Below are 12,901 nucleotides of genomic sequence, written 5' to 3'. Positions count from 1 at the left end.
ACAGATGAAGGGCTAACAGAAGGCAAAAATCAGATGACAGTCAGCGTTAGCAGAGGCAAGCAGGAGGTGTCACTTCAGGGGCAGGGTAAAATGGCTGGAGAGAAGTCCATTTCTCTTTGACATCACGCAAACTCCACGGATTTGCTCGAGGCAAACTTGCAAAGACCACTTAAGAACTGTGCTGAAGCGGAGAACATTGCCCAAACACGTCCTACCAGCATCGAAACAAAAACGACGTGGTTTTGATAGCTCATTGATGGGGAGTCATGCGCTTCTCCTCCACGCATATTTATACGCCCTCATTCTCCAGGCATCACTTCCTTTGCCACTGTGAGCACCCTGCACCCTCTGAGAAAGGTCACCTGAAGGAAACGGAGCACTAAATAATTCAGGCAGAAATAAGAGAGGATAAATCTAAGTGTAGGAAAAGGTGGCACAGCTGTGGACCAGAGTCTCCCAGTTCCACGTCCGGTGTCACCCAGCACACCAATAATCTACCCTTCCCATTTCAGGGAGCGCGTACAGCAGCTTGGAAGACGGCTCTGCTGTCAGGACGAATCACCCCACACTGTTTTCACAGCAGGAAAACGCAAAGTTTTGTTTCCCAGTAAGGGCTGAGTTTTGATGGACGAAGAGGCGGGAAGGAAGCGATCTGCTCCTCTCTTCCTCCGAGGGAACGGCGCAGGTCACCCGCACCGCAAGTGACAGCCAGGCCTGGGCAAAGGAGCGGGCAAGCAGAGGGTCTGCAAGTTCCCAGGGAACCACATGCTTGCACGCCATCAGGACCTGCTTGCTCCACGATGAGAAGGTCTTCTTGCAAGCCATCCATGCAGGCAGCTCATGGAAACTTGAGCTCAACCTTTGGGACAGTCTAGGACACTGATGGTACTTTAAGCCACAGACCGCGGCTTTCTAAGCTGCCAAAATCCATGATCTGGTCCATCATGTCCCACACACTGTCAAAACTCAGGACCTTTTTCCCAGAATTGCTTTTTTTCTTGTTGCTGAGCCCCACGCCAGGTCGTGATGTTCCAGGACATGGTGCTGATGCGTGACCCCAAGCCACCCCGTGGAGGAACCACAACGACTGGCAAGCTTAGTCGTGATGCGCACAATGAGGCGTTACCGAGCGCTAGGATGAGCTGGAAGTTAGGCAAGAAAAGTCACCAGGAGGGAAAACGGGGATGTTGAAGGAGAAGGAGCATCTTAGCACGCTGTGGAGAAAGAAAGCAGCCTTGCCATGGAGCAGTTCATTGAACTCATGGAGTTCAATCATTAACCCAACACAGCCAAGTCCACCACTAAACCAAGTCCTAAGCGCCACGTCTACGGATCTTTTAAATCCCTCCAGGGACGGTGACTCCACCACTGCCCTGGGCAGCCTGCTCCAGTGCCTGACAACCCTTTTGCTGAGGACATTTTTCCTAATATCCAACTTAAACCTCCCCTGCCGCAACGTGGAGGCCATTTCCTCTCATCCTATCACAATTTATTTGGGAGAAGAGACCAACACCCACCTCCCTGCACCCTCCTCTCAGGCAGTTGTAGAGAGTAGTGAGGTCTCCCCTCAGCCTCCTCTTCTCCAGACTGAACAACCCCAGTTCCCTCAGCCGCTCCTCATCAGACTGGTGCTCCAGACCCCTCACCAGCTTCCTTGCCCTTCTCTGGTCGCGCTCCAGCACCTCAATGTCCTTCTTGTACTGAGGGGCCCAAAACTGCACACAGGATTCCAGGTGCATCAAGAGATCAGCATCAGTGGCGTGGAGATTCCTCTCCTGATGCAGTCTGCTCAAACCTTTCCCTCTGCTCATTCCAACATCGCCTTTTCTCCCCCAGAATAGGAGCTTTTGCTGGTCAGGATGCACACAGTGCAATAACCTAAAATAAAGGAGTTTGTCCTCAAAACCGCCGTGCTCACCTCTAGCGCGGAACGTCCCCAACGGGTTGCAGGTTGGAAGAACACCAGGCAGCCATTTGCACGGGGCCAACGCCTGCGTGACGGAGAGAACTTCTCCGGCGCGGTGGGCGAACCCCGGCGTCTTACACCAATAACGGCATTTCCGTGTGAGAAAGTCCTCGGAGCCAGGCAACGCGGCCAAGAAGGAGGTGGCGAACGGCTGCGCCGGGACCCGTATCGGCGCACGCTGGGCGTTGGGCTGGAGGATTCCTCAAACCAGCAGACACGCGTGTGTTTCTTATTGACTGCCCCCAGGAGCAGGCTGAACAAAAATTGGGAGTTTAATGAAATTTTAAATATAATTTTTACAGCGCTTTTGATTTCTCATAAAGCAGCAGTTAAAAGACTTTAGAGATTACGGAACTGCTTATTTTATGATCTAAGAATTGTAAAAACAATCTGCCTCAGCCACTGCTGGAATCGGTTATGTCGACGGGAAACACTTTTGTAGGAGCCAGAGCAGCCCCCTTGCTTTTTTATTTCTTTTCTTTTTCAGTCGTAATTTCCAAATTTAGGTCGTTACGTTTGATTCTCTGAGGTACAGGAGATATGGAAAAAAAAAAAATTATATTTATATATATATATACACACCAGCACGGAGCAATTACAAAAAGCACGCTGCACGTGCTGGCAAATCTTGGGTTGCAGCCGTAGTCTGGAAGACAGCAAACTGATTGGAAAAGGTAAATGGCTCTTCCGAAAAAAGCATCGCCTCCTCCCTTTACAGGTTCACAGAAATATCTGTGTTTGGATTTTTTTCCCTCTCCAGAGTTTTTTCCTCTTTCCAAGCTGGCTCGTTGGGCTGGAGCCAGGACTCACTCCCAAATTGAGACATAATTCGACGTGTCCTGCTGGGTCTTTCTGGGCAATTCACTTCACCTCTCTGCCTTGTCCTACCGCAGGTTTAAATAAAGCGGCGAGAGAACCTCTCCTGACTGTGCAAAGAGCGAGCTACGGAAATAAAGAGCAAGCTACGGAAAGCCAAGCCATAAGAACAGCAGTCACAACTCAGCCCCTACCAACACACTTCTAAAAAATGTTGCCCTTCCCGGGACGTCAAAAGACTTGCAAAGCTCTAACGCACATCTTGGGAAACAGCTTTTTGCTGGGAATGAAAAAAAAAAAAAAAAAAAAAAAAGAGGACATCCACCTGGACAGGCAGGAGCGGTGCCCGGCGTCTCCTCGAGGGCTTTGTCCAGTCGGAGGGACAACGCCACAGGAAGACAGCCTGGATTTTGCCCAGGTCTCTCACATCACTGCCAGCTTAATACGACTTTTACAACCCTGTATCTCCACTCTTTCTTGCCTCTTTTGCACCAAAAATGCTGCTGACGTACACAGGACTACTCATCCAAGCAAGACACGCAAGATTTGGCTCTTAATGTCTATTTAATTTCCTATTTCTCCCCAGCCCTCCGAAAGCTTTCTTCTTGAAGGCCATAAAATTAACAAACCGTGTATTCAGTGCTTTGGAGACGCAAAACCATCGCGTTTCTAGGGAGGGGGTACCTACAGTGGGGGCAAGGGCCCTGAGCGCGACCTCGCGCTCCTCCCGAGCACCGGCCAGGCCTGCACGCGCCCGCCGCCAAACCTCACCCTGACCCCACGGCTCGTGGAGCCCTTCCCCTTTTGTGTTGACGGGACGGCAAATTATTTATAAATCAGGAAATAATTTACGAAGCCGCAAGTCTGGAGAATTAATTTACCGGTGTCTTGTTTTAAGCCCAAGCCATCACCTTTCTCACCTCTACAACTTCTCTATTGTGTATACAAACTCATTTTCTTGTAATGTGCATTGTATCTGCTCTAATATTGAGCAAATTATCTGCACCACCTTCAAAGCACGCTTAATATACGACTAAATCCTTTCATTAACTTGCCTCACCACCCTCTTAACCGGCTTCTACCTCTGGCACCCACAAGAGACTTAAACAAAAGCCTCATAAACTCCGGGATCGAAACTCCGCAGCCCCGTTCCCACATCACAGGCCTCACTGGAAGTGCTCCAAACAGCTATAAAATCCTATTTTAACACGATAAGTACACGATAAAGCTGCTAAACGAGGGAAGGCTTGGGGGTCTGGGGAGGGGAAGAGGGCTGGAGGCCGAAATGAAGTCGAATGCGCAACGGGTACCATAAGAACGTGGAGATCTGTACCTGCGCTTTCAGGTAAACAGTAAAAAAAACCCCAAAAAATCCAAATAAAACCATTGCAGATGGAAACACGTTTTCTGAATATAGCAGTTCACTCTCCAGATTGGCTTTTCTTCAGATGAAAACCTTGATGCTCCTCAAGAACAGCACTACCACTACGCCCGGTGGCAGCCAAGCCACCAAACCCGCGGGGACGAGGGAAGGCATTTTCGCCGCCGAAAAGGCAGAAAAAGGCTTTCCCTGTCACTGCCGTTCTGGGGCTGGCAGTGATGGATGGGAAGGTTCCAGCACCAGCATCCGTCTCCGTCCCCCCGCCGCGCCGGCATCTCGGGCCGGGGCTGGGGGGAGCGGGCCGCCCGCCCCACCGCTCAGGTCAGCGTCACCAACCTGACTCCTCAAGGCTCTCGAACGCCTGAGTGCTCCGGGTTTGTCGCGCAAAACAACTGGAATTTAAGGAATTGAGATCTTAAACCGAATATTAAATGTCGTCCGCTTTACTCGGCGTTGGGGGCTTCCAGGGGAGGGGCGCTGCTCAGTGACCCACGTCACCGACGGGGCGGAAGACCCCAAGGTTACCAGTCTGTCTGCAGCCAAAAGAAAAAGGAGGAACTGATTATTGACGACAAACGCTTCCTATTCCGCTCAGCACCATCGCCCGTCCCTCTGCGGACACCGACTGGGAACACAGCTGCTGCGGTGCAGCCCCACGCGCTGGTGGGACGCAAATCACCCAGAATTTAGGGCTGAAGGCGCTGCTGAAAGAAAAACAAGGTACAGCCTGCATTAGCACATACGATATAGCGGCAAATTCTGGATATGGTTCATTACGCAGGGATCCTTCTCCCAGGCTGCTCAGCTGAGAGTGCTGGGAATTCGCAAAAAGACATTAAAAAATTCAAAAATGCCCCCTGGAAACACCAAAAATCTTACTGGGGGATCTTTCTCAGAAATAAATTTAAAATAAATGTGATCTTGCTATTGACGGGTGCAGCTGAACTACAGCGCGATCAGCAAGATGTTTAATAAAGGGCGGAAGAATATTTTTGTCAGCGTTAAGTGCCAGACGCCGATGAAACCAACACAACTGATTTCACTGGGTTATCGGAGACAGGAAAAGCAAACCCACCCCTATTCAGGCTCCGATCCCCTTCGCGCTGAGCCCGGGCAATGTTCCGCTGTGGGGTTTAACGGGAGCCACATCGGGCCGAGGAGCGTTTCGGAAGACGCTGCGGTGAAGAGGTTTCTCGTGTTCTAAAGAAGATCCCAACCTCCAAACCAACCAAGAAATTCAAAAAGGTATTTAGAAAAAAACTGCCCTAAAATACTTCGTCCTTTCTGGAATTAAAAGATCTCCTGAACTCTTTATTGATCCTATCAAGCTCCGTGTTTTCCATAGCCAGTCGCCAATCCATCCCAGTATTCATCCCAATGATAAATCCACGCCCCTCGAAAGGAAGAGAGGCTCCTGCGCAGAAGCGCGTTCACCCTACTTTAGCTGAAATTATAAAAATAAGAAGAAAAAAAACCCACTTTGTCGGTTTGTGCTCTATTCTCTTCATCCTTCTATCGAGCAGGGTAACAACCAACTTGAGGGCACCCCTAGGATTTCACCGCTAATTCAGGTGGAGGCCAGATGAACCAAAATGAGCAGGACTGAGAGCAAAGCCGCGGAGCTGTGATGCTCCATGCGCACCTCTACGCAGATGTAGTTATTCTGTTGCACGACGTCTCTTTCCATAACAGTAACTTCGCAAAAAGGGTTCACTTTGAGGAAAAACTCCCTCAAGCAGACAGAGAAGACAAACAGCTGAGGTCAGGAGAGGACCAGAACTTCTTAAGAACAGAAGCCAGTTCTTGTCTTCAGAAACAGTCACAAGTCAACTGATTTTTGTGAGCCCTCATGTCCTCCCCACTCTAGGCCCTCTGATTTTTTAAATACTCCGTCTCAAAAAGCAGGGATGGTCTGGAAAGCATCAAGGCGGCATTAAAGAGAAAAAGGAAGAGTAAAGCTTTGATCTCTCAGAATCTGCTGGGCTGCTCCTGTCCTGAAGATACCGCCAAACGTCACCGTGAGCTCTGCAGGTGCTCACCGGTCCCAAATATCAGACACCGCTGAAGCCCTGGCTTGGGTCCCGACATACAAATGGGAAAAGCAAGAGATGGGAAAGGAGGTGATTTGGCATCTTACGTTCGCACTCCTCCACGTCCAGGTTGAACTGCTGCAAGGCTCCCAGCGTCAGCTGCCGCACTTCGGCTTCCAGCAGCAGCTGCATCAGCGAGGTGGAGAGGTGCTTGCACGCCGACATGCAAGCCGTCTGCGCCACCTTCCCCTGCAAGAGAAAAGGGAGATTTAGTAAGGCCATCGAGCACAACATGAAAGAGGAACTTCTTTAGCCCAGGACTCGCCAGTCCAGCCTCTTTAACGTCTTCCATCTGCTATGAGACCTTCACGTAGTGCTCAATCTCGCAACCACCGTCTTTCACCGGAATCACCTTTTAGGACTCCTTGGAGGGTTAGGCCTCGTCAGGTGCAGAGTGCCTGGGAGCCCCTCAAATCCAGGAAAGCCTTGGGATGTTTAGAACTCTGAGTACCTCTCATTAGCACATCCTAACATACCGTATTTTATTCGACATCCTACGTAAGATTGCCTGAAGTAACCTTGTTGATAGGTCAAAACAGTGCCGATGACAATTCTAAAGTCAAGCCTACAACTAAGCCAGCATCTATAGAAGTTCCAGGATAGGAATTTCAAAATCCCTTTCCAACAGCAGAGGTTCATAGTTCAAAGTTTAGCTTTGGCTACTGGGGAGCACAGAGCCAGGCCCACACTGTTGTGACAACGGTGCCTCCAGCACGTTGATGGTCTTCAGCCCACTTCCACCACTGTGCTGCACCTTCCAGACGCCAACGGGGACCGAGGAGAAGGAAATACCCAGGCACAGAGACGACTGAAGAAGTTTACACAGACAGGACTCCTCCCCAGGGCTGGGTGGTGGGGAACGACTTCAGTCCTCTGGGCTCATCCTGCGCCTGCTTGTACCACCGGGAACGCAGTTATCAACACTTGCCTTCTCCCCATCCCTAATTCATGGCGATAAAACAGGAGGTCTACAGGGAAGAGGCCGTGTCCGAGAAACTACTTAAATCCCTTGAAACGCTCGTACCTATAACAGAAGCGTGACCAGTTACGAGTTTCAGCTACTAAGGAAATGGAGAACATTGCCAGGAAATATTTATTTTTAACACATTTTCTCCAAGTCACTGGAGGTTATTCTTCACTTTTGAGACCTCAAGCTATAAACCATGTGAACAGCTTGCAGCAAGAGGAGTTACCCCAGATAAGCCTTCCAGTTCCCGATCGAGAAACAACTGCAAGGCGGGACAAGAGTAATCACAAGAGATGATCTAATTAGCATGCTTAAATTCTTTAACTGTTGAATTTGAAACAGCTGATTTTCAAATTGTGGGTGAAGTCCCTGCATCAACAGAACTGAGCTGTCAGGTAGGAAGTTTAGGATGCCTCTGAGGACTTACGATGTTCAAAAAGAGTGGTATTAAGGAAAGGGATGACGGTGGGGGTAGGGATGGGCTGTGGAACAGGAGAAAGGGAGATGAGTGCTCAGAAAGCTCCATCTCCTGCAAAAGGCCAGAAGAAGGTCACGTAGCTTGAGCACCCACGCCCCGACCCAGCTAGAGCACCAGCTACCAGGTGAGCCACTGCCAGAAGAGAAGGAAGCTGATGAGCATGGAAGTGAAGAGCTCAGATCCTCCATAAAGACCTACAGATTCTTGGTCATCCTGAGACACCACGAGGGGACAGAGGAAGAGAAGACCCTTCCAAGAAGGTCCTCCTGAGGACCAGGCTCAGGAGCAAGCAGGAAGCACACTCTGCATGCAGCCAAGCGCGTCGGAAAATCCAAGTTGACCGATTACAAGCATAAAAGGAAAACCACAGCAGCGTAAGGCCATGAAAACAACTCAGACCATCTCACGCACACAGTGCTTACAACGCCACGCTTCCTTTATTCTTATTAAATTTATTTTGCACCACAGCAGCAAGTCTCACAGGTCACAGGTGCCACGCTCTCGGTGAATTAAAACCAAGCATCGTTTAGGGGCACTGAACATGTGGGAACACATTTATCTTCCCCAACCTGTCCAAATTTCTCCCTCATTTTCAAATGCCCGAAAGATTTCCCCCATTCCTCAAGCGCTGCTGTTTGCCATCCAAAAACTGTGGTAGGTAAGAGTTGGGTAGAGAAGATTTCCATGGGTCTGCAAAATATATGAAACCCATAAAAATGGAGAAACTCTTTCGCGCAAGAGCACCGACTGGCACAAACCCGCCGGCTGACGATGCAGAGAACGACGCAGATATCTGCATGATGATATTTCTGGATGATGGTTCTACCATGAAACAGCTTCAGCAGGAGATTATGTTTTCAAACGCACACAAAAAGACTTTAACACGCTTTCTTGCAAACAAGGAGTGGCTCAGGACATCTCGCAGATTTTTACAAGCTCGTTATAAATTGTATTTAAACTGGGATTAACGCGAGGGGCTGAGGCGCCGGTTCGGCTCAGGATCACAAGTTTCACCGCCGCGGCACGGACAGATGAGCGAATGCTTGATGTATGTGCTGGGAAGCGCTTTTACCAGCTTTGCAAAGTTGTTTTGGATCTTCAGGCCATATTAATCTTCAGTAGGAGGGGGAAAAAAAAAATAAAATCATTTTTTATTACAAAAAGAGCAGATCCACGCGTTATGGGGCAAGGTACTTCATCTCTGCTCGCTGCCGTGCCCAGGCTCCAGCAGCGCTCATTACTCGCCTCCAAGCAAACACCTTCACGAAAATTAAGATGAAGCACGGCAACCATAAAGTTTAGCAAAGCTCCGGGCTTTTTTTTTTTTTCGCTTTTCATCATTTACTTGTGCCCTGCTGACACATTTGGTTATTTAAAACAGCGCTCGTGCCAATTCCTCATCCCCGACCGCGGTGGGAAGTGCGCTGCTACCCAGCTGTGATTTTTCTTCATTACTTCCAAGAGACACTTGAGTTTTTGCTATGACCGAGTGGTTTTGGAATCACAGAACAACAGAATTATGAAATAGTTTGGGTTGGAAGGGACCTTTCAAGGCCATCCAGCCCAACCCCTCTGCAAGGAGCAGGGACATCTCCAACCAGGTCAGGTTTTTGATCCAGTTTTTTAGTTTTGACGTGTTATTGAGCAGATGGAAGTAGAGGATGAGCAAGCAAAGCCCTGCGGCCATGCCCTGGGACCTCCACCCGCGCTGGGTATGGGGACAGGGCTCCTTCCCCTTCTTAGAAGAGAAAATCCCAACAAATAGCTGATGCTTGCCCATCAGCAGGACCTTGCATAGAGGGCTGCAACCCTTGGAGATGCCCATCCCCAGGTGAAGTCAAAAGGAAAACCCCCAGGAAGGTTTTCTGCCCCACTGACAAAAATTTACAAGGAACAACCTTCTTGCACGCCAAGTGAGGGTCCAATCAGCATGGGTGGAGGTACCTAAAGGGTTACTTACGCCCGCGACAAGCCGCAGCAAACACGCATTCCTCCGGCCAGCCAGACTTGCCTGAATAAAGAGTGAATGACAAGCGACACCGGGAGGGCGTGAAGAGCAGCAAATAATTGAGATGAAATGTCAAGTTAATAAGCCGAACGCGAGGAAGACGGGCTGGAAAAAGTAATTTAATCATCAGGGCTTGACAGCACAACTGCTCTGCCGCGAAAGTGGCAGGTAAGTGGTACTTTAGGACATTTTTTGAGAGTATTTTCTACCAGGGCTTGTTGCAGAGATGGTGAAGGCGACCCAACTCCTGGCAGTTTAGATCCCAAATTACTGGATGAAAGACAAAAGTTACACACAGGTATTTTTTCCTCCCTCCCCATGAATCTGCTTTTCCTTCTATTTACTATTAGCGGGCTTGGAGACGCCACAGCGGTTTAAATCACGGTGCTACGTCTGGCTAGAGGGAAAAAAGGTACCACCAGCGTCTCACTCCCTGCGCACTAAGATTTAAAACCCTTCCAGAATTACGTTTTTCGCTCTCATAAATAAGAGTGAACCTAGGCTTATAAATAAGACCGGACCCTTTTCCACCTCACCCCCGCACTCAGCGCAACAGATGTCTGCAGCTCCTCACCAGCCCAGCAACGGCTGACGAACATCAATTTTTTACTATTTCCCCAGAAATACAGGGCAAAATCTGCCCGATAAGCTGACGTTGTTGACAGGAGGCAAAAAAAAAAAAACAGCGCTAGGACGCTGATACATCACTACTAACAAGCTGCCGCAGCAAGCGAGGACGGCTGTTTGTATCCACGCTCGGGGTGGTTGGGGCTGCGCGCCGGCAGGTATCGAGCACATGCCGCACCACAGCGTGCCCACCGTGGTTCTCGGCATTTATCTACCGTCGAGGTTGAATCCAGACTGTTATTTATTTTTTCCCTTTTCCCCCTTGGTTCATTTTTCAGCTTTGCCGCAGCGCTGGGAGGAGGAGCGCCTGCTCGCCCCGGGATGCCCGCCCGGCACGCCAACGCGCGGAGCTGAGCCCGTGATGGACGTGTTTTCCACCAGCCTCGCCCCCACCTCCCAAAATCATTAACTGCACCACCCACGGCCGCGGTGTCGAGACATGCGCCTCGGCACGGAAACGTCATCCCAAGACGCCGCTGCTCCTAGAAAACCCTGCGGTTCAGAGGAGCCGCCGCGCTCAGCGGGGCCGGCCCAGACCTTGTGCTAACGACGCCGATGATTTTTGCGAGCGCGTGGCGGAACCGGTGCCACTCCCAGTGAGAAATCCCAAGGTTATGTCCTGATCCCGCTCCCCAGCGCGGCTCCAAACCAGCTCGGTCCCCATTTGTATTTCAGAACCGCTTTACCTGCCTGAACGCTGCAGGCCCTCCAGCTCAGGAACAATTCATCTAAAACACAGGATGTGATTTGGAGAGGAAGGTAAAGGAGGAGAAACGCAACCGTGGCCCGAACTGTCTGCAAAAAAAGGCCGAAAACCCCCACTTTAAGGTGACCAGCAGCTCATCTACCAACCTAACAGAAAACTGAGGGGCTTAAAATCTCCCCAAGCAATTCCAGGAGCACCTCCGTAGTACCACTCGTTTATTTGAGACCTTTGCCAAGCTCATTAAAAATGAGCAGGATTTGTGTGGGGGAGAATGGGGCTCACAGGTCAAAGCTGAGGGAGCTCAACAGCCAAGTCGCCCAAGTGCGTCCCCAGCTCCACCAAGCTCTGGCTTGGCCCAACGTTCAGGGAAACAGAGCAATTCTGAGCGTCTTATTGGAGCAGAAGCCATGGGGTTTTGTTCTGTAACCGTATTTCTGGCAAGAAATCCCTCTGTCCATGGCTTTTGGTGCAACCTATTTGCAGTTGGCATCTGGAATTAGGCTTCCAATGACACCTCTCAAGGTGACACTGCCCTCCCTGTCCCACCAAGGCTTCCTCTGGGCACAGGGGCAGGACATCCAGAGAGGTTCCCTGCGGCCATGCCGACCAGCGAAAGGGCAGAGCCAAACCTCTGAAGCTTTCCCAAAGATGCAACCCAAGAGGCACCCAGCAGAGCACATCGCCATGGGCTGCTCCCCATGGACCCCACCAAGTCAACCGCACTTCAGGAGATCAGCCACAAAATCATCTCCTTTTAGTTGGATTTCGTCCTTGGGCAACAGAGTGAAGCCTCCGGGTTCCCAGGAGGACGAGCAGCGGTTGCGCGGAAGGTCGGCAGCGAGGCCGCGGAGCCGGCGCTGCTCACGGTAGTGCGTTTGTTTGAAAATAGCAAATCTGTTAACAATTAGGGACAGGAAACGCTGAAAGGCTGCCTTGTTAATTAAGGAACTTGCTATCAAAGGACTCATTAAAAGCTACTGAAACTGAATGGTTGTTAAAATAAATACCCATTAATCTTAACGCGCAATCAGGAGTACGCTGCCACTACCCACCTCACGGCGGGGGGGGAGAGGGGCTCCTCGGCAGCGCCAGAGCCGCCGCGATGGCCAGAGGGTCCCGGAAGAGATCCGAGCAGGTTGTCCAAGGGTCTCCACCCCACCACCCTGCAGAAGCACCTCTGGCTTTGCCAAGGAGGAATCTGCTGGTGCCTCTTGCTCTTTGCTCGGCCAAAATTCGGTGCAATGTCATCATTGAAATGCAAACAAAAGCCCTGTTGTAGCACCGAGAGCGCTTCCACCAACCCCCCGCAGGATTAACGCAGCATTTCCATGAAAAACAAAACCTGACGGGTTTCAAACAGTCTCAGAATTTCCAATTCTTTTTACTTTTTGCTCACAACAGAATTTCTTTTTCAATCTGCAACGAGCGTTGGGACGGACGTGATTAAGTATATTTAGACGTGCAAATCCACGGACCTCACACAACAGAAAAGTGGGCCAAAAACTGGAACTCCTCAATTAGATGTCCACTTTTTGATAAACACCACGCGTTGGCCCAATAACTTCAACGCCGAATTTGCTGACTTTTCCAATTCCTCGTGCAATACGTGACGCTGTAACAATGAACAACTGTTTGACGGCATAGAACCGAGAACAATCCCAGCAGATCCTTTCTGGGCAGGCAGTCTTCAGACCCTGCAGACCTCCAGGTGCGATGTCCTCCTGAGCATCCATGCTGCTGGAAGCACCGGAGCCCTAAATCTCACTAAACCATGGGCAAAATCAGTCAATCAGCTGTTAACTCTCAAAATGAAAATTTCCCGGCTTGCCCGTGCCATCCTGATTTGCCAGGTTCTCAGCACC

The 12,901-nt window shown here is 50.3% G+C and overlaps 1 protein-coding gene across 3 annotated transcripts in view; it reads right to left on the bottom strand.

Moving 5' to 3' along the window:
• Positions 1-12,901, bottom strand: part of EXOC6B (exocyst complex component 6B) — a 274,450-nt gene that overhangs the window by 75,307 nt on the left and 186,242 nt on the right. For all 3 annotated transcript variants that reach the window (XM_086747734.1, XM_086747730.1, XM_086747732.1), the window contains one exon: positions 6,301-6,442. In XM_086747734.1, coding sequence (XP_086603860.1) covers positions 6,301-6,442 — 142 coding nt within the window. The remainder of the gene's footprint in view (positions 1-6,300; positions 6,443-12,901) is intronic.

The sequence above is a fragment of the Chlamydotis macqueenii genome, chromosome 4, assembly GCF_036417535.1.
Source record: "Chlamydotis macqueenii isolate bChlMac1 chromosome 4, bChlMac1.mat, whole genome shotgun sequence".
Taxonomy (NCBI): Eukaryota; Metazoa; Chordata; class Aves; order Otidiformes; family Otididae; genus Chlamydotis; species Chlamydotis macqueenii.
Note: the sequence above shows the minus strand (reverse complement) of the source record. Positions and strands in the feature narration are given on the sequence as shown.